Source organism: Mastigoproctus giganteus, chromosome 7 (genome assembly GCF_048544385.1).
Source record: "Mastigoproctus giganteus isolate SK-2022 chromosome 7, ASM4854438v1, whole genome shotgun sequence".
Classification (NCBI taxonomy): Eukaryota; Metazoa; Arthropoda; class Arachnida; order Uropygi; family Thelyphonidae; genus Mastigoproctus; species Mastigoproctus giganteus.
Window position 1 is genome coordinate 26,021,198 of NC_143581.1, and position 27,657 is coordinate 26,048,854.

Consider the following 27,657-nt stretch of genomic DNA (forward strand, 5'->3'; position numbering starts at 1 on the left):
TTCAAAATTTTACCATGAAGCTGTGGATCACCCTGAAAAAATTGCATATTAATTTTAGAATGTATTTTTCATGAGAGCTTCTAACCAAAAATACAACAAGAGAGTGATGTATATTTGAGTTAAATGAATATGTTGTCATATGAATATGAAAGCTTGATTCACACAAATGTAGAACTGAAAGGTAAAAGCAAATGAATAGCTCATGTACTAAGTGTGGGATATTGATCCATGTTGTGAATCCAAAAACTGTTCATTTCAGGTGTATTTTGTTTTAAAATTTTTGAAGCATTGTCTTAATACATCTATCAGCAATTCTTTGTCTTGACGAATAAGTTTATTTCCAAATGGGCCTGGAGTACTGGGGTCCATAGTTTAACAGATATTTATTTAAAGTATACCCAGTAAAATAAAATAAAATAAAATATTTCCAGAAGCTTTCGGAACTCGTGTCCCTTTCTCAACTGACAGAATTTTTAAATACATTACAAGCAAACTGTGGCACGTTACTCATTCGTCATTGTTGTAGCACGGACGTGTGCTGCCTTGCGCCAGTGATCATCCATCAATAAAACGGTTGTCTCCAGGATTGGATGTATACGCATGCCTTTCTGGCGATTTAATGCCTTAGGGTTGTTCATTATGTTTAGTGACTCTAGCCATAGGCGGTGGCGAAAGTGTCGCGCGTGGTCCACTATCTCAAAGTCGCGCTTGGGGTCAAGATCGTGGTTGGTAGCCCAAAAATGTTCTGCAAGCGCGGACTGGTCAGTTTCGGCAAGCCGGATTGCTCTGTCGTGTTCCGTGAGGCGATCCTGGAGACGTCTCGATGTCTCACCTACGTAGCAACTGTTACAGGCCCTACAGGTGATACGGTACACTACATTGCTGCGTAAGACAGGTGTGACAGGGGTCTTCACACTGGAGACAAGTGAACGTAGGTTCCTACCTGGTAATTGTACACATTTTATGTTGTAACTTCTCAGGATCTTCGAGATACGTCCTGACACTCCTGGATAGTACGGAATGTAGGCGGATGATATGCCGACTTGCTTCGGAGGTCTTGGGTTGGAAGTAAGCTCTTGTGCCTGTAACAAGCATCTGTTTAGTACATGGGATGGATAACCGCATCTGGTTAAGTCCGCCTTCACACGGGAGATCTCGTTACGTCTAATTGTGTCGGTGCTGGAATGGCTCCAGGCCCTGGAGAACAGGGTGCGGGCAGTGCTATTGAGATGGCTTGGAGCGTGGCCGGACCCGTAGTTGGTGAATTGACCGCACCACATGGGTTTGCGGTATACTGAGGTCTCTAGATGTGGGCCTACGCGATGCACTAGCACGTCCAGAAACGGGAGCGAACCGTCCACCTCTGATTCTACGGTAAACTTGATGAAATTGGATAGAGAGTTGAGGTATTCTAGTAGTACCGTTTCAGAACCACGTGGTATTATGGTAAAAATATCGTCGACATATCTACACCACGTTGTAATAGGTGTAGGTGGGTTCTGGTGTATCTGCTTCTCCAGATCTTCCATGGCGATGTTAGCTACTACGGAACTGACAGGGGCACCCATAGCAGTGCCATGTACTTGTTTGTAGAGTGAGTCTTCAAAGGTGAAGATGCTGCTAGAGAGGCATAGGTTGAGGGCGGTACAGATGTCATCAGTGGATAGTGACGTCCTGGATTGGAGGCTTAAGTCGCTCTCAAGGAGCCTTCTGGCGCAGTGCACGGCCTGTTGGACGGGAATCGAGGTGAATAAAGAAACCACGTCAAATGATGCCATGACAGAGTTATCAGGGATTGAAATGTCCTTAATGGTGTTAATGAATTCACTGCTGTTTTTAACGGTGTGAGATGTATTACCTATAAGAGGCGAGAGGAGGCTCGCGATGTGTTTGGACAGTTCATACGTTGGGGCACTGCAGCAAGACACTATAGGTCTGAGAGGAATACCCGGTTTATGGATCTTTGGTAATCCGTAGAATTGTGGTAGTTGACAGCCAGTACCACGCAGAAGATGGTGAGTCGCGGTCGGGATCTTCTTATCTTTAAGCCATGCGTGGACAAGTTTATTAACATTTGCTTCCAGACGTTTCAAGACTTTAACGGGAGGATCAGGTAGAGGTTCATATACGTTAGGATCGAGTAATAGGGCCAAGGCTTTCTCTCGGTAGGCTGATCGGTCCAGCACAACAGTCCGGCGCCCTTTATCCGCAGGAAGTACAACGATGGAGTTGTCTTTTCTTATAGATGACAGGGCGGCACGTTGGCGGTGGTTGAGGTTTGAGCACGTTTTTCGAGTGTTGCGGAGGACTGCGGCAGTCTTGAATCGGATCTCGTTGGCAGTTTCTTCGGGAAGCCATCTCAATAGCACTGCCCGCACCCTGTTCTCCAGGGCCTGGAGCCATTCCAGCACCGACACAATTAGACGTAACGAGATCTCCCGTGTGAAGGCGGACTTAACCAGATGCGGTTATCCATCCCATGTACTAAACAGATGCTTGTTACAGGCACAAGAGCTTACTTCCAACCCAAGACCTCCGAAGCAAGTCGGCATATCATCCGCCTACATTCCGTACTATCCAGGAGTGTCAGGACGTATCTCGAAGATCCTGAGAAGTTACAACATAAAATGTGTACAATTACCAGGTAGGAACCTACGTTCACTTGTCTCCAGTGTGAAGACCCCTGTCACACCTGTCTTACGCAGCAATGTAGTGTACCGTATCACCTGTAGGGCCTGTAACAGTTGCTACGTAGGTGAGACATCGAGACGTCTCCAGGATCGCCTCACGGAACACGACAGAGCAATCCGGCTTGCCGAAACTGACCAGTCCGCGCTTGCAGAACATTTTTGGGCTACCAACCACGATCTTGACCCCAAGCGCGACTTTGAGATAGTGGACCACGCGCGACACTTTCGCCACCGCCTATGGCTAGAGTCACTAAACATAATGAACAACCCTAAGGCATTAAATCGCCAGAAAGGCATGCGTATACATCCAATCCTGGAGACAACCGTTTTATTGATGGATGATCACTGGCGCAAGGCAGCACACGTCCGTGCTACAACAATGACGAATGAGTAACGTGCCACAGTTTGCTTGTAATGTATTTAAAAATTCTGTCAGTTGAGAAAGGGACACGAGTTCCGAAAGCTTCTGGAAATATTTTATTTTATTTTATTTTACTGGGTATACTTTAAATAAATATCTGTTAAACTATGGACCCCAGTACTCCAGGCCCATTTGTCACTATTCGATCACTTTATGGCCATAATACCTACAACGATTGTGCACAGTTGCAAAAATGCTTCCTCTCAATAGCTCGCTACAGGCAACATTTACGCTTCGCCCACAGATGCAAAAGCAATCGAATTATACCTAAAGGGTTCCGATACAAAGCCCCGTTCCACAACTCTCATATGGATCGTGCCTGCTTTAACTTCAGCCTGCGCACGTTAAATTTATGGATATCCCATCTCCACCATGAAATCAGGAACGCTGACTACAACAAGTCCAGACTGTTACAACATATACAAGGTAAGGTCTCGCCTATTGTATTTACAAACCTTATACATACCATCTGCCATCGGGCTAGTCAGACCTCGGATACCTACCGTTTACGCCAACAGCGCAAGTTCATAAACTTGAGCATAGAAACTAACTCCTTAAAGACGAACACTCGTTCAGACGACACGACTTCTTTCGTCTTGAATCTAAGTAACAAACAACTGTCCAACGAGCAGCTGAGTGTTTTATCAAACGGTATGAAATTCGCCGTTATACCATCGAAACCTCCCATCACACAGCTCACTATGGGCATAGAAGCCAGTATTACCAACCTTCCCGAAGAAACTGCCAACGAGATCCGATTCAAGACTGCCGCAGTCCTCCGCAACACTCGAAAAACGTGCTCAAACCTCAACCACCGCCAACGTGCCGCCCTGTCATCTATAAGAAAAGACAACTCCATCGTTGTACTTCCTGCGGATAAAGGGCGCCGGACTGTTGTGCTGGACCGATCAGCCTACCGAGAGAAAGCCTTGGCCCTATTACTCGATCCTAACGTATATGAACCTCTACCTGATCCTCCCGTTAAAGTCTTGAAACGTCTGGAAGCAAATGTTAATAAACTTGTCCACGCATGGCTTAAAGATAAGAAGATCCCGACCGCGACTCACCATCTTCTGCGTGGTACTGGCTGTCAACTACCACAATTCTACGGATTACCAAAGATCCATAAACCGGGTATTCCTCTCAGACCTATAGTGTCTTGCTGCAGTGCCCCAACGTATGAACTGTCCAAACACATCGCGAGCCTCCTCTCGCCTCTTATAGGTAATACATCTCACACCGTTAAAAACAGCAGTGAATTCATTAACACCATTAAGGACATTTCAATCCCTGATAACTCTGTCATGGCATCATTTGACGTGGTTTCTTTATTCACCTCGATTCCCGTCCAACAGGCCGTGCACTGCGCCAGAAGGCTCCTTGAGAGCGACTTAAGCCTCCAATCCAGGACGTCACTATCCACTGATGACATCTGTACCGCCCTCAACCTATGCCTCTCTAGCAGCATCTTCACCTTTGAAGACTCACTCTACAAACAAGTACATGGCACTGCTATGGGTGCCCCTGTCAGTTCCGTAGTAGCTAACATCGCCATGGAAGATCTGGAGAAGCAGATACACCAGAACCCACCTACACCTATTACAACGTGGTGTAGATATGTCGACGATATTTTTACCATAATACCACGTGGTTCTGAAACGGTACTACTAGAATACCTCAACTCTCTATCCAATTTCATCAAGTTTACCGTAGAATCAGAGGTGGACGGTTCGCTCCCGTTTCTGGACGTGCTAGTGCATCGCGTAGGCCCACATCTAGAGACCTCAGTATACCGCAAACCCATGTGGTGCGGTCAATTCACCAACTACGGGTCCGGCCACGCTCCAAGCCATCTCAATAGCACTGCCCGCACCCTGTTCTCCAGGGCCTGGAGCCATTCCAGCACCGACACAATTAGACGTAACGAGATCTCCCGTGTGAAGGCGGACTTAACCAGATGCGGTTATCCATCCCATGTACTAAACAGATGCTTGTTACAGGCACAAGAGCTTACTTCCAACCCAAGACCTCCGAAGCAAGTCGGCATATCATCCGCCTACATTCCGTACTATCCAGGAGTGTCAGGACGTATCTCGAAGATCCTGAGAAGTTACAACATAAAATGTGTACAATTACCAGGTAGGAACCTACGTTCACTTGTCTCCAGTGTGAAGACCCCTGTCACACCTGTCTTACGCAGCAATGTAGTGTACCGTATCACCTGTAGGGCCTGTAACAGTTGCTACGTAGGTGAGACATCGAGACGTCTCCAGGATCGCCTCACGGAACACGACAGAGCAATCCGGCTTGCCGAAACTGACCAGTCCGCGCTTGCAGAACATTTTTGGGCTACCAACCACGATCTTGACCCCAAGCGCGACTTTGAGATAGTGGACCACGCGCGACACTTTCGCCACCGCCTATGGCTAGAGTCACTAAACATAATGAACAACCCTAAGGCATTAAATCGCCAGAAAGGCATGCGTATACATCCAATCCTGGAGACAACCGTTTTATTGATGGATGATCACTGGCGCAAGGCAGCACACGTCCGTGCTACAACAATGACGAATGAGTAACGTGCCACAGTTTGCTTGTAATGTATTTAAAAATTCTGTCAGTTGAGAAAGGGACACGAGTTCCGAAAGCTTCTGGAAATATTTTATTTTATTTTATTTTACTGGGTATACTTTAAATAAATATCTGTTAAGTTTATTTCCATTTGTAGATAAATGGATCGAATACTCAAATTTCACATGGGTCCAAACTTTCTGGGAAATATTCCTCAGATTTTTCTTAACCTTTCAGTATGGTTTTTCATACTTTGGTATAAATTAAGCTTGTTTATATTGCCAACTTGATCATCCATGATTTCCTATTCTTAAGATATCAAAAATAAAGCTTTTGTGGCATTGTCATTTTGATTCAAAATTACCGAAGAAGGTTTTATTTTATTTATTTTTGAGATGTTAGATTTTGCTATTTTCTCTTGAAAAAGTCCATTGATTTATTTATGCAATCCTTGTTTTTGATATCTCCTGTTTTGAAGGTTTCATGGCATCATTACTTAATATCTCAGTGCAGCACACAAATGATGTAATGTAACTGTCAACAAAGTAAAACAATATTTTATACGGTGTGTTTCAAAAGTGATGGTCAATAATTTAAAGGTGAACTGTACAGACTACGATATGCAAAAAAAGCCTAGTAAACATGGGTCCTTAAGTGAATTGTTTTCGAGATATTGCACATTTCTAGTTGGGATCCACCACTGACAAGGTGAACTGTACAGAGTTGGGATCCACCACTGACTTGTTTATTTAGGTTAGGTTATGCTCATTCTCCCCATTTCCCCTCTCTCAATGCTCTGAGACGTAGCAGGCATATTAGTACTTTTCAATGGATACTCAACATGGAAAGAGGTTACAGCAACAAAGAGTATGTGGACATGCACTTTGTGTATGGTAAAGCCAATGGCAGTGCACTTGAGACTGCACATTGTACTAAGAAGCATTACCCTGCCGAAGGCAGCCCAACAGGCGCACATTCAACAGGGTACATCATCGCCTTAGAGAACATGGGTGCTTCGCACATGGAGTATGAGCAGGTAGGCCCAGAAGCATAATACCTGATGTTGAGGAAAGGGCGTTAGAAAGAAGTGACTGCACTCCAATTGAACTAAAGAAAGGCATTCATATAGGACATGAAATTTAGCCTACAAAGTTTTAGTAAATTGAGCATACTGGATCAAGGTCTTGGAACGTTTCAGTAAAACTGAAATTTTGTTACCAATATATAGGTTAATTTGGTTCTGGGAGACTTTTTAGGGACATTGGTCCCATGCTGCCAAGTGCATCCACGGGCTGCAGATAGTGGAATGGCCCTCAGTTGAGGGCTTGCTGTGAATAAATGCAACTGAATAAACAGTCACAGACAATGGGATGGAATTCATCACAAGGAAGTGGTGGAGTAGACTGTCACAGGTCTACCTCTATAAAAAGCTACACAGTTCTTATGACGATGGATATAACATGGCAAGGGTTGGCTGCCATAAAATAAGCTGACAACAGCCTTTGTTGGGGCAGCAACAACATTCTTCCTGACCAGCAGAAGATCACAGAAGTGACAATGTGAAATGGAAAAGTGGCAGGCGGAGGATTTAAAAGTCTGAGAAACGGCTGGTGCACCCAACTCCGCGCCTCCATAGCCAGGTTGGAAGGAGCAGCAGTGCGTAGCACACGCTTCTTGATTAGACCGGGGTTCGAGCCCGTCACCACCAAATACGGAGGATGCGGAAAGGTCAGGGAATGACCACGGCATATCCCGGAGCAATATGGCCTTAGTTGCTAATGCTCCTAAAAACCAAATAACAAACATAACAAAACAAGCACCCAACTCCATAGAGGGCCATTGCTGACAAGGAAGGCAATGGGAAACCACCTTGTACATCTATCCCTAGTAGCTTCATGACATCAGATTAAAATATTAGCAGAAATGTACTCAACAGGCAGATGCTGTGAGTGTCATTATCAGTAAAAGAAGTAACAAGGCTGCTCAGGTCATAAACCAGCTAAATCCTTGCAATAAGTATGCATGTGTGAAGATTGGCACATGGAATGTAAGAACAATGTTGAGGAAAGAGAAACTCAAAAGTGTGAAGAGAGAAATGAAGAAAAATAGATTGAATATATTAGGTATAGTAGAGACTAGATGGAAAAATGTGGGAGACTTCATGACTGAAGATATAAGGGTAATATGCAAAGGAGGGAATGACAGCCAGTGATAAGTAGCTATACTTCTAGATAAAAATGCACAGAAAATCCTCAAGAAAGTGATGCAAGTCAGCAACAGGATTATAGTTATAAGATTAAAGGCCGAGCCAATAGATTTATTGATTATGCAAGTACATTTACCAACAAGCAGCCATACTGAGGATGAAGTAGATGAGGTATATGAACAGATGGAGGAAATAATGGAAGAACTGGGGAGTGACAGATGCCTGTTCATTGTGATAGGAGATTGGAATGCTGTCTTCAGTGAAGAAACAGTAGGAGATGAATAGAGGAGGAGACTTATAATGGGGGATTTTAATTTCCCAGATATTGACTGGAATTTGTGAGTTGGTCACTCAGACACTAGCAAGGCTTTTGTGGATTTATTGGATGATTGTTTTCTAAATCGGCATGTTCGGGAGGCAACTAGACGGAGCTTGTTGTTGTTATTTGGTTTTTTAGGAACATTAGCAACTAAGGCCATATTGCTCCGGGATATGCGGTGGTCATTCCCTGACCTTTCCGCATCCTCCGTATTTGGTGGTGACGGGCTCGAACCCCGGTCTAATCAAGAAGCGTGTGCTACGCACTGCTGCTCCTTCCCACCTGGCTATGGAGGCGCCACTAGAGGGAGCAATACTCTTGATTTGATTATCAGTAGTGATTCTTCATGCATTAAGAATCTGCAGATACAGGAACCACTAGGTGGCAGTGATCACAGTGTGCTGAAGTGGGATTTACTCAAGGAGGTAACTACCATCAGGGGTAAAGGGAAGGGTTATTGCTTTCGTAAAGGCAACTATGATGGTCGGAGACAGTATTTAAATTCTATACAGTGGGACCAACTGATGATGTTACCAACAGAAAACTCAAAATGGGAAGCATTCAAAGAACTTATCTTGAAAGCTACTAGGCTTTACATACCAACTAAGAAATATTGTTCAAGGTTCAGGCCTAAATGGATGTTAGATGAACTAATGAGACATATGGCAGAGAAGAAAAATGCCTGGGATACATATAAATTAACATGTGACACAGAAGCCTATGATAGATCTGTAACCAAGTTACAAAGGAGGTTAGGCAGGCGAAGGCAGATTACGAAAAATCTTTGGCAAGGGATGCAAAGAAAAACAGCAAGGAGTTCTTTATTTATGTAAACTCTAGAAGAAAGGGGATGAATCAGATTGGTACACTTTATATCGATGGTTCAACTGTTCATGATCCTGCTCAGGTAGTTAACAAACTAAATCAATATTTTGTATCTACATTCACACGAGGAGTTATTCAGGGAGGGGAATGCCAAAGATGAAGTAAACACTGGCAGTGAGCTAGATGATCTTGTAATAATTGAGAGTAAAGTGGAGGAGAAATTGTTGAAGATAAATACAAGAAAGGCACCTGGGGTGGATGGGATCTGTCCAGTTATATTAAAGGAGGCAGCAAAGGAAGTAAGCAATCCATTAGCCATAATTATGAGAGCTTCCTTGGACTCAGGGGAGGTACCCACAGACTGGAGATGTGCAAATGTAACCCCAATTCACAAAGGAGGATCAAAGGCTGACACAAGTAATTATAGACCTGTGAGTTTAACTTCTGTTCCTGGAAAATTAATGGAAGCACTGGTTAAAGAAGCACTGCAGGATCATCTTGACAAGAATTCAGTTATAACTCAGACACAGCATGGTTTTGTTAAGGGAAGGTCTTGCCTGACCAATTTGATTGGATACTATGATGTAGTCACAAAAGAATTGGATGCAGGGAATAACTTTGATATTATAGATTTGGATCTTAGAAAGGCTTTTGATACTGTTGCACATGGAAGACTGCTGCACAAATTGGAGCAGTGTGGCATTGGTGGCAAATTGTTGCTATGGATAAAGGGATGGTCGAGTGGCAGAAGACAGAGAGTGGTAATTAATGGACACTGCTCATCGTGGACTAATGTTATTAGTGGAATCCCTCAGCTTTCAGCTTTGGGTCCATTGTTGTTTTCTGTATTTATAAATAATATTGATGATGGTATGTCAAGCTTAATGTCCAAGTTTGCAGATGATACAAAGGTTGGCAGGGTTGTTAAGGAAGCTACTGACACTATGCTGCTACAACAGGATCTGGAAAGGTTGAGCAGATGGGCTGAGAGGTGGCAAATGAAGTTTAACATTGACAAATGTAAAGTACTACATATGGGAAACAGCAACCCCAGAGCAACGTATCAACTCTGTGGTACTACACTGACAGTGGTAGAGAACGAAAAGGACCTGGTGGTAATTGTGCAGGCAGATATGAAGTTCTCTGAGCAGTGCAGACGGGCTGCAAGAGTAGCTCATGGTGTCTTATCAATGATATACATGAAGTTTTCTAGCAGGGATAAGGAGGTGATTATTCTCTTGTATTAGGCAATGGTCAGGCCGCACCTTGAGTACTGTATACAGGTCTGGAGGCCTCATTTCAAAAAGGATGTAGAGCTACTGGAACGAGTACAGAGAAGGGCAACAAGGTTAATGAACGGAAAGAAGAGTTGCACTTACGAAGAAAGGCTTAAGTTTTCCAAATTACGGTGTCTGGAGACTAGGCACCGGCGAGGTGATCTGATAGAGGTGTACAAAGCCTTGAATGGTTTGAGCATGCTCAATGCTGATGGGATACTGCCTCTTGCTCAGAATAATCACCTGAGAGGGCATAAATTCAAATTGAGGAAAGACAGATGTAGGATAGATGTGGGGAAATTTGCCTTTAGCCAGCAGGTAGTTGGTTGGTGGAACAGACTTCCATCCCTTGTTGTGGAAGTTGATAGCCTAAATAAATTTAAGGCTCAGCTGCACAGATATTTCGAACGAACGGAGGGGTGAAGTGGAAGGGGTTTTTTTTTTTTTTTTTGGCTGATGCTGCATAAGCTTGCTTTCTTGCATCATATGCCTCTACTAATGCTAATGAAGTTGGGGACTATGGACTTGGGACAAGGAATGAGAGGGGTAAGAAGATGTTAGAATTTTGCAAAGGATGTTCGTATCAAAAACGTGGTTTAGATAAGAGAAAAGAAGAAGGTACTCTTGGAGAAGACCAGGTGATGTTGACAGGTACCAAAAAGACTACCTTTTAGTCAACAAAAGGTACAGGAATCCTGTGAAGAATTTGCAAAGCTATCTGGGTGCAAATGCCGACTCTGGCCGCAATTTGATAGCACTGAAAATAAAGATTACACTCAAGAAAAAGAAGGAAATGAAATTTGAATGTACTGAAGACTGCAAAACTGCACTAGCTGGAGATTTCAGAGAGGCAATTGATGGAGATTGTGGAGGATTGGTTTGGTTTTTTTTTTTTTTTTTTTTAGGAGCATTAGCAACTAAGGCCATATTGCTCAGGGATATGCGGTGGTCATTCCCTGACCTTTCCACATCCTCCGTATTTGGTGGTGACAGGATCGAACCCCGGTCTAATCAAGAAGCGTGTGCTATGCACTGAGATTTTGGAGGAGGAGGAGGAAATAGAAGTGGAGAAGAGATGGGAAAGATTTAAAAAGATTGTAGTAGGAGTAGCAAAAAGAATATTAGATACAGTAGATCAGAAAAGGATAAGGAAACCATGGATCACAGAAGAAATGATAGATAAAATAGAGAAGAGGAGAAAATGGAAGCACCAAAGTTCAGAAGAGGCAAAGATTAAATATAGGAGTTTAAATAATGAACTTTAAAAGGGCAACAGATGAAGCAAGAGAAAAATGGTGGAAAAAACAGTGCAGAGAACTAGAAGGAATGGCAGGAAGAGGAAGTGATCTAATGTATGAAAAAGTTAAGAGCTTAATGAACAAGAAGAATAAGACTAGCAGAAAGATAAAAGACGAGTGAAAAAACTCTATATGACAAAGAACACATAAGGAGAAGATGGGAGGAATATATATAAGAGCATTATGATAAAACAAATAAACCAAAAGTCTGTCCTACGACAACAGAAAATGAAGGAGAGACCTTAGGACTGAAATTATTAAGAGAAGAATTCAAAAAGGCAGTGGTCTTGGTAAAATGACTGAAGGCTGCTGGACTGGATGATATCTCAGCAGAAATTATAAAAGGACTTGGAGAAGAGGCAAAGAAAGTACTGTTCAGGATTTGCAGGAAAATCTATGAATGCGGAAGCTGGCCCAAAAACTTTCTAAGATCCATAATTATCCCATTAGAAAAGAAGAATGCAAGAAATTGTACCGACTATAGGACAGATCAGTTTAATTTCTCATTCCTCAAAATTATTATTAAAAATTCTCTCAGAACACATTAAAGCAAAAACAAAGGAGTGCAAATTCATAGAAGATCAGTTCGGGTTCAGAGAAGGATGTGGGACCAGACACGCAATCGGAATATTAAGAACACTAGCAGAAGGAAGCATGGAAATAGGAAAAGATCTGGAAATCTGTTTTGCTGATCTTGAAAAGGCTTTTGACAGAGTGAATTGGATTAAGCTGATTGAAGTACTAAAAAGGTTGGCCTACATAAAAGAGATATAAAACTAATTTGGGAACTTTACATGGGACAGACAGTTATGGTTCGGATTGATGGAGAGGATTCAGAAGAAGTAGACATTGGTAGAGGTATAAATATGAAGTTTTGCAGGATAGTTATGTGGAAATTTGCTTTCAGAGAGAGTTGATTGTTGGAAGTAACATTCATTTTGTACCGTGCAAGTGGGTAGCTTGAATAAATTTAAGAAAGAATTAGTAAACAAATTATTAGAGGAAATAGATGATGTGAGAAATAAATAGGTGATGTTTTAGTACCCACAACAGAACAAAGAATATATTAGTACAGACAATACTAATAAAAAAAAATAGTAATATACAAATTACTATATTAGTATTTTATTTATTTTTTTTCCCTGATGATGCTCCATAAGCTTGCTTCCTTTAACTCATTTGTCATACTAATATACTAATTTGTTCTGTTGTGGGCTAAGACTGTGGTTTCTTTATTCAAATTCTGCATGGAAAAAAAAAAAAAAAAAATTGCAAATTGACAGCTATTTTATGGTCATCCTACCCACTCCAATTATAGTAATGAATGGTTTACTGAAAAACATTTAATAATTATACATGATCTTTGTGCAAAATTTATCATTTTTTTTTAAACAGTAATATCTTCTGCATCTATTTATATATAACTTAATTTGATATCACCAACTTTTGGAATTGAATTCCATTCCAGCAAATTTCTTCAATTTATTTCTGCCTTTGTAAGTGAAAATCTGACAACTGTGGCCAGGGTGCAATGCCCTCATCCAATTTTCAAAACTGTTGTTGCATTGCCATCTATTAAAACTGTGTCCACTGTTAGTTTGAGAGATGACAGGTACTTCTGAATAAATTAAGGCAGTTCATGCTTAAACAAATATATTATTTGAAGTTATCTTAACAAAACATGGATCTAAGTATATACTTGTGAAAAGTTTAAAGGTAGCTTGGCATTTTGGCCAAATAGAGATTTATTGATTTTGAATTTGGAAAATGGCGTTAAACACTTCCAACTTATTGGAGGCCGATTTACTTCTTTCTTTAAAGGGAATTATTTATTTGAAACTGCAAATTACATTAGAAGAATACATGGATTGGGGCCAAAATATTAATTTAACAAATAAAAAAAAAGTAGTAAAGAGCTGTTGTGGGGTAGGAGTGAAACATATACCCTACTGCCCTTATGCTGATTAGAAATAAATCCTTTCTAAGGATTCCTTAATAAATTTAAATTAAAGACTGATAATTTTGGATATTCTGGTGATTTATATATTGTCATATATAAATCAAATATATGTGACACTAAATCTATTTTATTAATATTGTATAGAGATATTCTCTTGCCACATGATATATTCATATCACTCTTCAAAACTAGCATTCTGACTTGACCATGGGATGGATTTTTTTTATAGGATAGAAGATGAGGCATGAAAACAAGGTGAAAAAGAAAAATCAGAAATGAAGCTTGTAATCTCTAATTTAATTCACATATGATTAAATTTAAAAAAATAATTGAATTAAAATTTTTGTAATTATATTGCATATATAGGTGTGGTATAATATATGCATAGTAATTCTGAATCTTGACAAAGATGCTGTCTCTAGACTAGACTTTCACATTTATAGCATGATCCAATTCTTGAAGAAAGGGGAAGTGAAACAAACTTGGAAGCTGTACAGCACACTCACAATTTTTCATGCAATACTTTTGTGTTCAACATTTTAGATTCCCTGATACAAGGGAACAGTCAAGAAAATAAAAATGTGGAAATTGAATATATCATGCAATTCATATTCATTAGATTTATATTTATAAAATAAAACATTTTTGTTTTTTTAAATTTAGGGCACAGACGAAACAGTGAGAGTTGTTTCCATGGATAGGGACTTTCACGTTGATTGCTATGTATGTGAGGTAAGTATCTAACAGTCATTTTTTTTTTTTAAATTTTATTTATTTATTATTATTATTTTATTTTTTGGAGAAAGGTCATGCATTAGTGATGGAACCACTCCTTGGAATGGTTGTTTCTCCAGTGCTTGGAAAGGTATGATTCTGGAGATTAAATAATAATGATCTATAAAAGATTGGCTGAATATAAGACTAAATAATTCTGCAGGTATTTGTACTGTGCAATAAGCATTTCTGAAATCATAGTTATAAAATTATGAGGAAATATATGCACTATGAAAAAGTCTGCCTATTGAAAACATTTTAAAGTGAAGTAGAAAATGAATTTATGATTCTTAAATGTAAATTTTACATTTAACTAGCCCTAATATGAATTTAATGGGATATAGAATTGAAGTAAATAGTAATTGAAGTTGCTTATATGGAATTAAATAACAGGTATTCGATATATAATTTAACATATGCTTTTTTTTTTTTTTGGATGATTCTGCATAAGCTTGCTTTCTTGCATCATATACCTCTACTAATGCAAAAAAAAATGCTAAATTACATAATATTTAATATGCAATATAGAGTTGTAACATCAGGGCATTTGTGTAATATTTCACATAGAAAAACCACAAACAAAACCATGAAACCATACAATAAATGAATACAATGCTATAACTTGAAATTATACCTGAGAATAATAAACCTTGACACTTCTTTGTATTAGACAAGTGTTCTATTAAGTTTCTGTATGATGCCATTCTAAGAATACATTGAAAAATTTTTATTTAAAAAAAAAAAAAACCCTTGTATTTTAAACTTGGAATATTCCTACATTTTTCATGGATTTGCTCATTTTATCTATCTGTCTACATCTGAGTGTTAGTTCAAAATTATTTTTCCTACAATAATGCAGTGAGAGTTGCTTTGGCTCTGTTTGGGTGTGCCTAATTTTATTGTCTTAAGGCTGGCTTTTATTTATTTATTTTTTTTCCTTCTTAGAAACTACTTTTTTCACTGCTCTTGCCTGTGTCAGAAAAGTAATTTAAGAAGTAACATTTCCTTTAAAAATCAGCTTCAAGGATAGATAAGAATTTAAGCTGTAGGGAAAAAAAATATACAGGGAAGGTGATTCTAAATTATTGTCAGAGTTTCTGTGGCCTATAATTTTCAAACCGGAAACAACAAAATAAAACTGCTTACGGAATATGAAAGCGTAACTCAAAAAGTTTTTATTACATATAGAATCAATACTGCAGAATGCTAAACAACTTCAATATTCAATTTCCCTCCAAGTGTTCTCCAGAATTTGCAGTGTGACTGTTTCGATCGCTGCAACAATTCTGAGCTTCAGTTCATTGAGGGAGGTCACAGGGGTCTTTTACACAATGTCCTTCACGTATCCCCACAGGAAGAAATCAAGCAGCGTAAGATTGGGTGAGCGTGGAGGCTGCGGAATTTGTCCACCATGCCCAACCCAGCACCCAGGAAAATGCATGCCAAGAAATTTTCAGACAATAAGAGCCTAATGTGGCGGTGTACCATCTTGCGGGAACACCACATTTGGCTGATGATTTTCCAACTGGGGTAACAGCTACAACTGTAGCATGTCCAGATAGGTCGCCGCTGTCACTGTTTTTTCTTCCAAGAAAAAGGGGCCCCCTAACTTCCGAACATGACAAAGCACACCAGACCTTTGGACTATCTCTTTCGAATTCCCGAATGCTATGAGGATTCTGATCCCCATATTCTGCAGTTATGACGATTTACCCTCCCTGATACGTAAAACATTGCTTCATCACTAAATCTCCATCTTCAAAGGTAATTTTCATCAGCTTCAACATTTGACAAATTGGAAATGGCAGGGTTTATCGTTTGGCTTTAAAGCCTGCACAATCTGCAGTTTGTAGGCATGGAGGTGAAGGTGATTATGAACAACCCTCCAAACAGTCGTTTCTGGTATACCTAACTGCAAAGAAGCTCGTCGAAGTTGATTTTTGTGGGCTTCGAGAAAATGCTTCGTGGATTCGATCAACGTCTTCCTGCTCCTTTTCGGTGCAGAACACTACCAGTCCCTTGAAATTGCTTTAACCAAAATCGGATAGCATTATCTGAAGGTGGATCTTTTCCATACTGAGTTCTGTAACGACGTAGCATTGTGATAATGGACTTTGTTTTGAAAAACAAAAGTACGCACATTGCCTTCTCTTGAACGGTCGCCATTTTGAAGTAATGCTGTCAGTATCTCCCAGACATCAATGCGGCAAGTACAGCATTGCCACATAAAACTTTGAGTTACACTTTCATATTCCATAAGCAGTTTTATTTTGTTGTTTCCGATTTGAAAATTATAGGCCATGGAAACCCCGACAATAATTTAAAATCGCCCTGTATTTTACTGAAAGACAAAAATAAACTTGCAGATGAAATTGGTAAACAAATTGAAATACAGCTTAGCTTATATTAAGGTATTAGAAAAAGAACATACCACACAAACATGAAGTCAATAGATAGCTGCCAGCTCTCCAGATTTACAATGGAGAATCTTTTTTTTTTGATCTTTGCGCATTTCTATGTCTCATTATTGTATATAATTGCAAAAACTCATTTTTCTGTCTTTTCAGTTTTTGGCAAAAAATTAGTGAAACTATGTTAATATTGGAATTTTTTAAAAAAAAAAAGTAGCAAATTCCTGCTTATTTTTATTAATGAATATCAAGTGATATCAAATGAATATCATTATTTTATTAATCAAGTGTGCTTTTCTACATTGCAAAATATAAACACAGGATAATGGCATCGTTCGCTGTATTTCTGTGGTGTGAAACTAATTAAGTGTCTTTCAGTACAATACCAAGGAAATAAAATGTAAAATTTCAGAAGACATATATTCAAGCTTTTCCATATTGTAAAATCTGAAAAAGATTAGAAAAATGCCTTGTGTACTGTATGTAAATGTGATTTTGTAATTTAAAGTGGCAGGAAATGTGATGCAATCAGATAATTGGCAAACAAATTATAGAATAAAATGAAATGCATAATTGTTCCCCCCCCACCATTTTGTCAATGATTTGATACATGTCGAATGTTTATTTGTATCTTTTTTCATAGAACATAATCTCTCTCTCTTTCTCTGAGTTTTGCTGATCGTGTAGGTGTGTGTTGTTCAGAAATGTTTCCTGATAGTGAAATGACAAAAAAAATGGTTGTAAAAGAAGAAAAAGCAACAGGCATTTTTAGTGAAATTGCGTGGATAGAGAGAAAAAGCAGCAGTGATGACTCTGAAAACTGGCCCATGTTCGATTGCTACAGATGGCAGTAATCAGAGTGATTTTAAGCTATATCCTATTATGCTGACCTTTTGTAATAATAACAAAAAAAAAAAAAAATCAAATGCAGTGTGATCTAAGTTGCACACTCTACAGGGTGCAACATTGGTATTTTCTTGTGAACAATATGAAAGCTTGAAGGACTCCTTCAAAACTCTGTCTGGTACTTAATGTTGAAAATGGACCTGTTATGGTGGAGCTGAAAACTGGAGTACGCAAAGGTGTGACTAAGTCAATAACTTGGGGGTTGTCTTCTCTAGTAGTGCTAAATTTGATGCCCATGTCCTTAAAATCACTAGCCAAGCTTTCAAAACACTGAGATTTATCAAAAGGAACACCTACAAGTTCAAAAACTACAGATATGCTGTTATCTTACCTAAAACTGTTGTTCTGCCAATCCTTGAATTCAGCTCACCCATCTCTGATCCTCACACCAAGATTTTAATTAACAAAATTGAAGCAGTCAAAAAAATTTTGTCCGATAACTTGCATTCTGTAACCCTCTATTTTATCACTCAGTATACTATGAATTACTATATGATTACTTTCATCTGAGGCTTCTAAGAACTAGAAGAGTTATTGCTGACATCACCCTTCTAGCCAAAGTAATCACTGGAACCTATGAAGCAACTGATATCTTTAGTAAAATCAACTTCCATGCTCCTCGTAGACAAGTCAAGAATCTTACGCTGTTTCTCCTCGACTCTGCCACCATGGACTTTATGAAGTTCAGTCCACTAAACAGAATCAGCACATGACTCTCTGATTGACTTTTTTGACAATTACCAATCACTGATGAACTCCATTCACAAGTATGCCTGTTCTCTTGAACTGTAAAGTAAACTAGCCCTCATTTAATTAATGTAGTTTATATATTTATTATTTAGCATTAACATTAGCATTAGTAGAGGCATTTGATGCAAGAAAGCAAGCTTATGCAGCATCAGCCAAAAAAATTAAAGTAAAATAAATAAATAAAAAATAACCACTTCCACTTCACCCCTCTGTTCGTTCGAAATACCTGTCCAGCCGAGCCTTAAACTTATTTAGGCTATCAACTTCCATGACAAGGGATGGAAGTCTGTTCCACCTACCAACCACCCTCTAGCTAAAGGCAAATTTCCGCACATCTATCCTACATCTGTCTTTCCTCAATTTGAATTTATGCCCTCTCAGGTGATTATTCTGAGCAAGAGGAAGAATCCCATCAGCATTGAGCATGCTCAAACCATTCAAGGCTTTATACACCTCTATCAGATCACCTCGCTGGTGCCTAGTCTCCAGACACTGTAATTTGGAAAACTTAAGCCTTCCTTCGTAAGAGCACCCCTTTGTTCCATTCACTAATCTTGTTGCCCTTCTCTGTACTCGTTCCAGCAGCTCTACATCCTTCTTGAAATGAGGCCTCCAGACCTGTATACAGTACTCTAGGTGTGGCCTGACCATTGCCTTATACAAGGGAATAATCACCTCCTTATCCCTGCTAGAAAAATTCCTATATATCATTGACAATACTCCATGAGCTACTCTTGCAGCCCGTCTGCACTGCTCAGAGAACTTCATATCTGCCTGCACAACCACCCCCAGGTCCCTTTCATTCTCTACCACTGTCAGTGTAGTACCACAGAGTTGATACGTTGCTCTGGGGTTGCTGTTTCCCATGTGTTACATTTGTCAATGTTAAACTTCATTTGCCACCTCTCAGCCCATCTGCTCAACCTTTCCAGATCCTGTTGCAGCAGCATAGTGTCAGTAGTGTCCTTGACAACCCTGCCAACCTTCGTATCGTCTGCAAACTTGGACATTAAGCTTGATATACCATCATCAATATCATTTATAAATACAGAAAACAATAAAGGACCCAATACTGAACCCTGAGGGACTCCACTAATAACATTAGTCCACGATGAGCAGTGTCCATTGATTACCACTCTCTGTCTTCTCCCCCTCAACCACCCCTTTTTCTATAGCAGCAATTTGCCTCCAATGCCACACTGCTCCAATTTGTGCAGCAGTCTTCCATGTGCAACAGTATCAAAAGCCTTTCTAAGATCCAAGTATATAATATCAAAGTTATTCCCTCCATCCAGTTCTTTTGTGACTGCATCATAGTATCCAATCAAATTGGTCAGGCAAGACTTCCCCTTAACAAAACCATGCTGTGTCTGAGCTATAACTGAAGTCTTGTCTAGATGATCCTGCAGTGCTTCTTTAACCAGTGCCTCCATTAATTTTCCGGGAACAGAAGTTAAACTCACAGGTCTATAATTACTTGTGTCAGCCTTTGATCCTCCTTTGTGAATTGGGGTCACATTTGCACATCTCCAGTCCATGGGTACCTCCCCTGAGTCCAAGGAAGCTCTCATAATTATGGCTAAGGGTTTGCTTACTTCCATTGCTGCCTCCTTTAATATAACTGGATGGATTCCATCCACCCCAGGTGCCTTTCTTGTGTTTATCTTCAACAATTTCTCCTCCACTTTACTCTCAGTTATTACAAGATTCTCTAGCTTACTGCCAGAGTTGAATACACCTCTGGCATTCCCCTCCCTGAATAACTCCTCATGTGTGAATGTCGATGCAAAATATTCATTTAGTTTGTTAGCTACCTGAGCAGGATCATCAACAGTTGACCCATTGATATCAAGTGGACCAATCTGATTCATCCCCTTCCTTCTAGAGTTTACATAAGTAAAGAACTCTTGCTGTTTTTCTTCGCATCCTTTGCCAAGGATTTCTCGTAATCTGCCTTCCCCTGCCTAACCTCCTTTGTAACTTGGTTACAGATCAACTTGTATCTATCATAGGCTTCTGTGTCACGTGTTAATTTGTATGTATCCCATGCATTTTTCTTCTCTGCCATATGCCTCATTAGTTCATCTGACATCCATTTAAGCCTAAACCTTGAACAATATTTCTTAGTTGGTATGTAAAGCCTAGTAGCTTCCAAGATAAGTTCTTTGAATGCTTCCCATTTTGAATTTGCTGTTGGTAACATCATCAGTTGATCCCACTGTATAGAATTTAAATACTGTCTCAGTCCATCGTAGTCACCTTTACGAAAGCAATACCCCTTCCCTTTACCCCTAATCTAATGGTAGTTACCTCTTTGAGTAAATTCCACTTCAGAACACTGATCACTGCCACCTAGTGGTTCATTTATCTGCAGATTCTTAATGCATGAAGAATCACTACTGATAATCAAATCAAGAGTATTACTCCCTCTAGTTGCCACCCGAACATGCTGATGTAGAAAACAATCATCCAATAAATCCACGCTAGTGTGTGAGTGACCAGCCCCCAAATTCCAGTCAATATCTGGGAAATTAAAATCCCCCATAATAAGACTCTCTGATTTACTGGCCCACTCTATTTCTCTGTATAGTTTCTTATTATACTCATCAGAGTCATTAGGCCTATAGCACACTCCTACTCTCAATTTTTGATCTCCCAATGCTTATGTCACACCAAACTGACTCGACACTGCACTGTCCAGCGATGTCGACTGGCTTCACTTCCTTGGATTTTATGTGTTTCTTAACTAATAGCATAACCCCTCCTCCCTTCCTATCCTGTCTATCCTTTCTGTAGACATTGTACTCCCCAAATTCCAGTTCTGCATTCCTTATATCTGTGTGACACCACGTCTCTGAAATCCCAACAATATCTGCCTTTGATGTTTTGAGCAATACCTCAAATTCATCAAATTTATTTACTAGACTCCTAGCATTGGTGTACACGCAAGTATACATGCACCTGCTCTTCCTCTTAGCCACTCTAACACAACCCATGTGTTTACTTGTACCCCAATGATTCCCAGCAGTCTCTGAAATATCCTGCATCTTATTTTCCAGGCTGCTGCTCATTCCAATAGAAGCAGTGCAAGAATCACTTTCTCCTCTGCCAGTGGCACCTGTTAATCTATTAGTCCTTGTATCCCCCCAATCTAGCATTTATTTTTTCTTTAATTAATTTATTATTATTTGTTTTACCAGTAACCTAACTTAATGCATACTTCTTTTGTACATATGATCTTAATGTTTGAACCTATGTCAATGACTTACTGTTGGATTTCTTATTATTGTTGTCAACTCTGCTCTCAGATACACTGTTAATGATTACCTGTTGAGTACCTTGTTATTAATAAAATAAAATAAAATAAAAAATATGAAAAGAGGAGATTGTGCACATAGTGGTAATGGTCTGTGCTTGTTAAAAGGAGAGACTATTTTTTACAGGAATTGGATACAATTAAATAGAAAGGCTGCAAGACTATTTGCAGATGCTAATCAAGGCAGTGCTAGGTGTGTCAGAGAATTGCTAGTTTGTGTGGTTCTTCTGTTGGGACAAACAGCAGCTAGGAAAACAAGGTGTGGGGGATTTACAATGCCTGCTATTGGCCCTCATGGGACAAGCAATTACATGGGATGTGTTAGTGTTACTAGGAGGAAAAACAGGTGCACGTATGTGTTTGCTTGTAGACTAACACTGAGTATAGTAAATGAATTTGAGGAATTTTAAGTATTGGTTAGGCATCAGATGTGGCCATTATATGGACATTAGGACGTGGAATTTGAATATGGGGAATACATTCGTTACAGAAAGGACAGAAGGGAAGATTATGCTTTTTGGTTAAGAAGCACAGAATCTAAGGCAGTGCACCCAGTTGATATGGTCAGTTCAATTTTGAGTCAGTTTGGTTTGTCATAAGCACAGCAAAAACAAAAATTGGGGTAGGAGTGTTTATAATCCAGGTGACTGTGATGAGTATAATGATTGATGTAACAGTCATCATTAAAAAATAAAATGTGCATCTTGTCGGTGAAATTATTTCTAGTGCAATATGTGCTTTAAAAAAATCTTCTGTTTTTTCTGTTTACAGTTGTGTGATCTCCAGCCTTTTCGAAAGTCCAAACTTATGCAGCTATGCTTAGCATAGTAATTACAAACAATTTAAATAGCATTGAATATTTAATTGGTAAAATCCAAACTGAGCATGATAAATTCACACACAACTGTGGTGAAATTAGTCATTTAAAAGGTCATTTACATTAATCCAAACTTTTAAGAATATTTTTTTTTATATTGTTATTCTTTAAAGTTTCTTTAAGCTCACTTGAATTCAGCGATTAAGTTTAATGGGAAAATTACAATACTTGCATGTTCCTTTATATGTAAGCTAAGCAAACAAAAACTTTCTTTTTATAATTTGGCAAGTGGAGTTTATACTGAGTGGAACTTTCAACTTAGCTGTTTTTATAGAGCTAATAATAAGACCAGTCTGCCATGTTGCACACTGTTTATTTGTTCGAGCTCTGCAAAATGGCAGATGCCTTCCATTGCACATTGTACCATACAGGTGTTTCAAGTAGCCTGAGGAATCCAAATATGATTTTTATCCTTCAGTTAGATGAAACTACAGTAAACCCCCCCGCTATTCGCGGTCGCTGATTTAATATAAAATGAAACCTAAAAAAATGTGAATTTTAAAGCGCTGTTAACATTTTCCGCCATTAAAAAGCATGGGCATGGCTAAAATTATCTTTCCTGGTTAAAACAGCACTCAATGGGTGGGGGAGAGGGGTGACAAAATCGCAGGCGTGGATGTTTCTTGCTAATCCTTGTTCAGTATGTGTTATGTGCTTCCCATGGAAGGTTTCGTCGTTTGTTTTTAATTTTATATGCTTATAAATTTATCAATTTATAAATTGATATGCTTACAAAAGTGACAAATCTACCGTTTTTTAGTGTAAAACAGACTTTTTCAAGTGTGTTAACGGAAGAAAGTGACTTTATTAGGACAAGTTCTTTCTAACCCGTACAAAAATATGGCTACAAATAACAAGGGAATGTGAAATGTGAAAATATCAAAGAAGGTGATGACATTAGCAAATAAAATTGAGTTATTACACAAAATTTCTAATAGTGAAAGTGTCTCCTCAGTGGCAAAACATTATAAAATCAATGAGTCAACAGTACGATCAATCAAAAAATTGGAAGAAAAAATCCGCCGTAGTGTCTGTGAAAACATGCTAATTGCTTCAAAAATTTGCTCTGTAACTCGTGATGTTAAATTAGAAAAAATGGAAAGGCTTTAAATCTGTGGATAGAAGACCGAACTCAAAATAAAACTCCGTTAAGTTCACTCATCATTCGTGAAAAGGCAAAACTCCTTTATCAACACTTGAGTGAAACTGGCGATAGCACTGGCGAGATAAGTTTTTTTTAGCTATAGCAAAGGCACTGGATTGAAAGATTTGTTTGAAATTTCTAATAAATATTACATTTAATATTAAATTGTTTCTTATTTTCATTTCGATGCCATATGCTTGCATTTCACTATGTGCTGTCTATGTACATAGTCATATTATGAAGGTACGTATAATACATACATAGACAAAATTTTAATAAGAGTTTTTCTTATATATTTCATACTTTGGAACGGAACCCCTTTATTACTATGGGAGCTATAACTCAGTATTCGCGGCATTTCTCAGGAACGTAACCCCCACGAATAGCAGGGGTTTACTGTATATCTATCTAATAGATCAGCATTTCCCAAACTGAGGCTGGTGGACCCCTGAGGGTCCGTAAACTAGTTCCAGGGGGCGTCCGTGAAACGTTCAGAACTTGCTTACTCCACAGTGCTATGGTCCCCATAGAACCTTGGGTTCCTCAATTATTTTTCTCCAGCTGTCTCTTTCCCTGACCATTGTTCTCCATTCTCTCACCCTAAGCTGTTATAGGTTGTTCTCTGTGTCATCCACCCACCTTCTCAGTCTTCCTCTCATTCTTCTTCCTCCCAGTTGCCCTTCCATTGCTTTCCTTGGCCATCTGTTTTCCTCCATTTGTATCATGTGGCCTGCCCATCTAAGTCTTGAGCTCTTTATCACTCCCACTATATTCAGTTCTCCATACAGTTCCTTCAGCTCTTGGTTTGTCCTTATTTTCCACTCTTCCATGACTTTTACTAGGCCAAAGATTTTCCTTAATATCTTCCTTTCCCACACTTAAAAGATTTTTCATCCTTTTTATTAAGCACCCATGTTTCACTAGCATAAGTCACTATAGGTCATACCAGTTTTATATAATACTAATTTCGTTCTTCTAGAGAGCAGCTTTGATAGAAAGTGTTTCTGCAGGGAAAAGTAGCATCTATTACCAGCATTAAGATGAGCCTGAATTTCTGGGGGGTTACTACTGTCACATTGAATCATAGCTCCCAGATATTTGAAGGATTCTGTTCTATTGAAACTATGCTTCGCTGTTTTCCAGATCTGTTGGGTACTTTGTCTCTCCTTCCTACTTGTAATCATAAACTTTGTTTTGTTATCATTTACCTTCAACCCAACCCTTTCTGCTTCTTTCTCAAACCCTTCAAAAGCTTCCTCAGAATATGTGGGTTTCTGGAAGTCATCACTACATCACCACCTTTGTTCAAATGAATGCCATCATATAATGTCAGGTTCTGGCTCTAGGGAGTGCACTGCACAAATGCACTGTCGCAAACTGAAGACACCATTCTTTTGCATCTGGTGTTAGAGGCTGGCTGAGCTGAATTTTTTAGGGATATGTAGACAAGTCGCTTCAATAATCTTCCTTACTGTGCTGTAAAACATCTGTTATGAAAGTTTAAGCACTCCCTGTCTTGGGCTTAGTAGCAAGATTTTACAGCTTCATCAACTTTCCCTGCCATTGTTAATGACAGTGGGCCTGTATGACCTTTCCTTTCATCTAAAACAATGCCTGTTTCCCTAAATTAATGCACTGACCTCAACACTGAAAATAGTGTGAGTATATTCTTTCAGCAGAAACAATTGAATTTTTTTTTAATTTTTTTTTATATTTCTTAACAATAAAAACTTTTTGTTCAGTGTTGCATGCTGTCATTTTCTTATTTTATGTCAGCTGGAGAGTATTCAATGTTGTCAACCAAATCCTGCAACTTTTCCCTATGTGATGTTGGTACAAAAAGATTTGAAGCTTGTGAAACTGAAAAGAAAAGAAATAGTATGATGAATATATATATATTCGTAACGTACATATGCGTTGGCATATGTACGTTACCTGGGTGTTTGACGCACATGGCGTCCACATATTGCACCATATCTCACCCATAACTGCTACCGCTTTACCAAACTGACATTTTTTCCATCATATCTAGTACTTATCAATACAGACCGATGTAATGCATAATCTTACTCTTAGATGGCATTAATCGGTACTGATCTCAATAAACGATCTATAACAACAAAATTCATAAACAATACTTCGCCTAATACTAATATATATATACAGATATAAAAACATCTGTAGAAATCTTATTTCAAAAGTTCTGTTCCCATGCTCTTCTTTGATAATACTCTGATTTTCAAACAAGATCCATATGTCTATTGCAGATTATCCTGACCTCTATTCTCTTTTAGAGAGATTACAGGTCTACAAATACAAATATTGCTTCTTTGGCCTAAAAAAAAAAAAAAAAAAAATTGTTTTTCTGTTTTGCTTACAGCATTACTTTTCTTCTAAACAGTTACTTACTCTGTTCAAAATCTCAAACTTGCCCTACCATAGAATATCTGGGGTGGTGCTCCAAAACCTCTCACCCCTAGACTCAATCCAGAGGAAAACAATTAGGTTAATTAACTTTCATTCACATCTTATTGTTACAGATTTGATAACGTTTAATTTTAATGACACTGGGGTAGTCGCAATTAAAGTTTAACCATTTTACAGCATCCTCTGGTTTCCATATATTGTCTTACTGAAATACTTTCACTATGACATAATGATTGTGATTTGTTTGATGGTTTATCGACACAACAGCTACAGTGATGGTGTTGTTTTCTCTTCTAACTTGTATGTCCAAGAACAGTAGTATTTTTTGTATTCTAACTCTAATGCAAATTTTCTGTTGGTCTTTTTTTTGATGTGCCCTTTAATTGTTCAGCTTTTCTTCTCCAAGGGGTAAGATTATAAAAGGTATCATTAATGAACCTATTCTATATGGTGGGATTTAGATGATCATCTAAGTTTGCAATTTCAGATGTTTCAGGTACATTTTCTGATAATGTATGGCAGCCTTTTTTTTAAATTTTTAAAAAAATTATCTGTTATTTAACATATTAACAGATATAATTTAACAATGGGCCGTGCATTTTTCATGGCAAAATTAAACTGTACACCATTCACAAATGTAGCCACAGACTACGCAGGGCTATATACTATATGTTGTTCTATAAATATATAGTAAAATATTGAAGTACTTGCTAAAAATTGCCATTGTACTTACTACAGATAAACAGTACTGCAAACAATAACTCTAATTCAAAACCCACACTATAGTGACCACCCAGGAAAAAAAGAAAAGTATGGAAACTAGTTAAAAAAAAAATAAATAAAATAAAATAATAGGAACAGGATTACATTTATTTCTCCAGTTGATATGGCAGCTCATATCAGCAAAATGTACATTGCAGAATTTGAAATCAGAGCTCATAAACCGATCCCCTATAAAATCAATTGAAGAAAATCCAAAGGTTGTACCAAATGAGTGAGAGATCCCATTAAATTCAATGTTAATTTATATTTAAAAATAAATAACTCAATCTGGCTAAGCAGTGCAGTTTTACTATACAGATTGATGACAACCTGCAAATAAAATCAATCATTTTCCAGAGAACCTGGGTGGTCACTAGCCACAGTTGTTTTGATGGGAAAATTAAATAATCAAGATTGTTTGTATTGCATGAATATCTATACCCTTGCTTACTATGTTATAATTAATATTAGAGAAGATAATAATAAGTGTTTTGCTTTATTTTGAAAAGCAGTACAAAAGTTAAGAGTAATTCCAATATGTTTTATTTAAATTATTATAGTTTCAGCAAACATTCTATTCGTAATATACAATAAACAGATTGCAGCATAAGATTCAGCACAGAGTGCATTTGTATCTTTTCCTCTGAACAGTATTTTGTAAACTGAATAGAAGACCTGCTCTTGTTTTTTTTTTTTTTTTTTTTTTTTTTTTTTTTTTTTAAC

General features: G+C 38.6%; 1 protein-coding gene across 1 annotated transcript in view; it reads left to right on the forward strand.

The window, feature by feature from the left end:
- Window positions 1-27,657, forward strand: part of LOC150082700 (uncharacterized) — a 187,439-nt gene that overhangs the window by 128,033 nt on the left and 31,749 nt on the right. Inside the window, exon 7 of the mRNA XM_090378245.1 lies at window positions 14,231-14,299. Coding sequence (XP_090234371.1) covers window positions 14,231-14,299 — 69 coding nt within the window. The remainder of the gene's footprint in view (window positions 1-14,230; window positions 14,300-27,657) is intronic.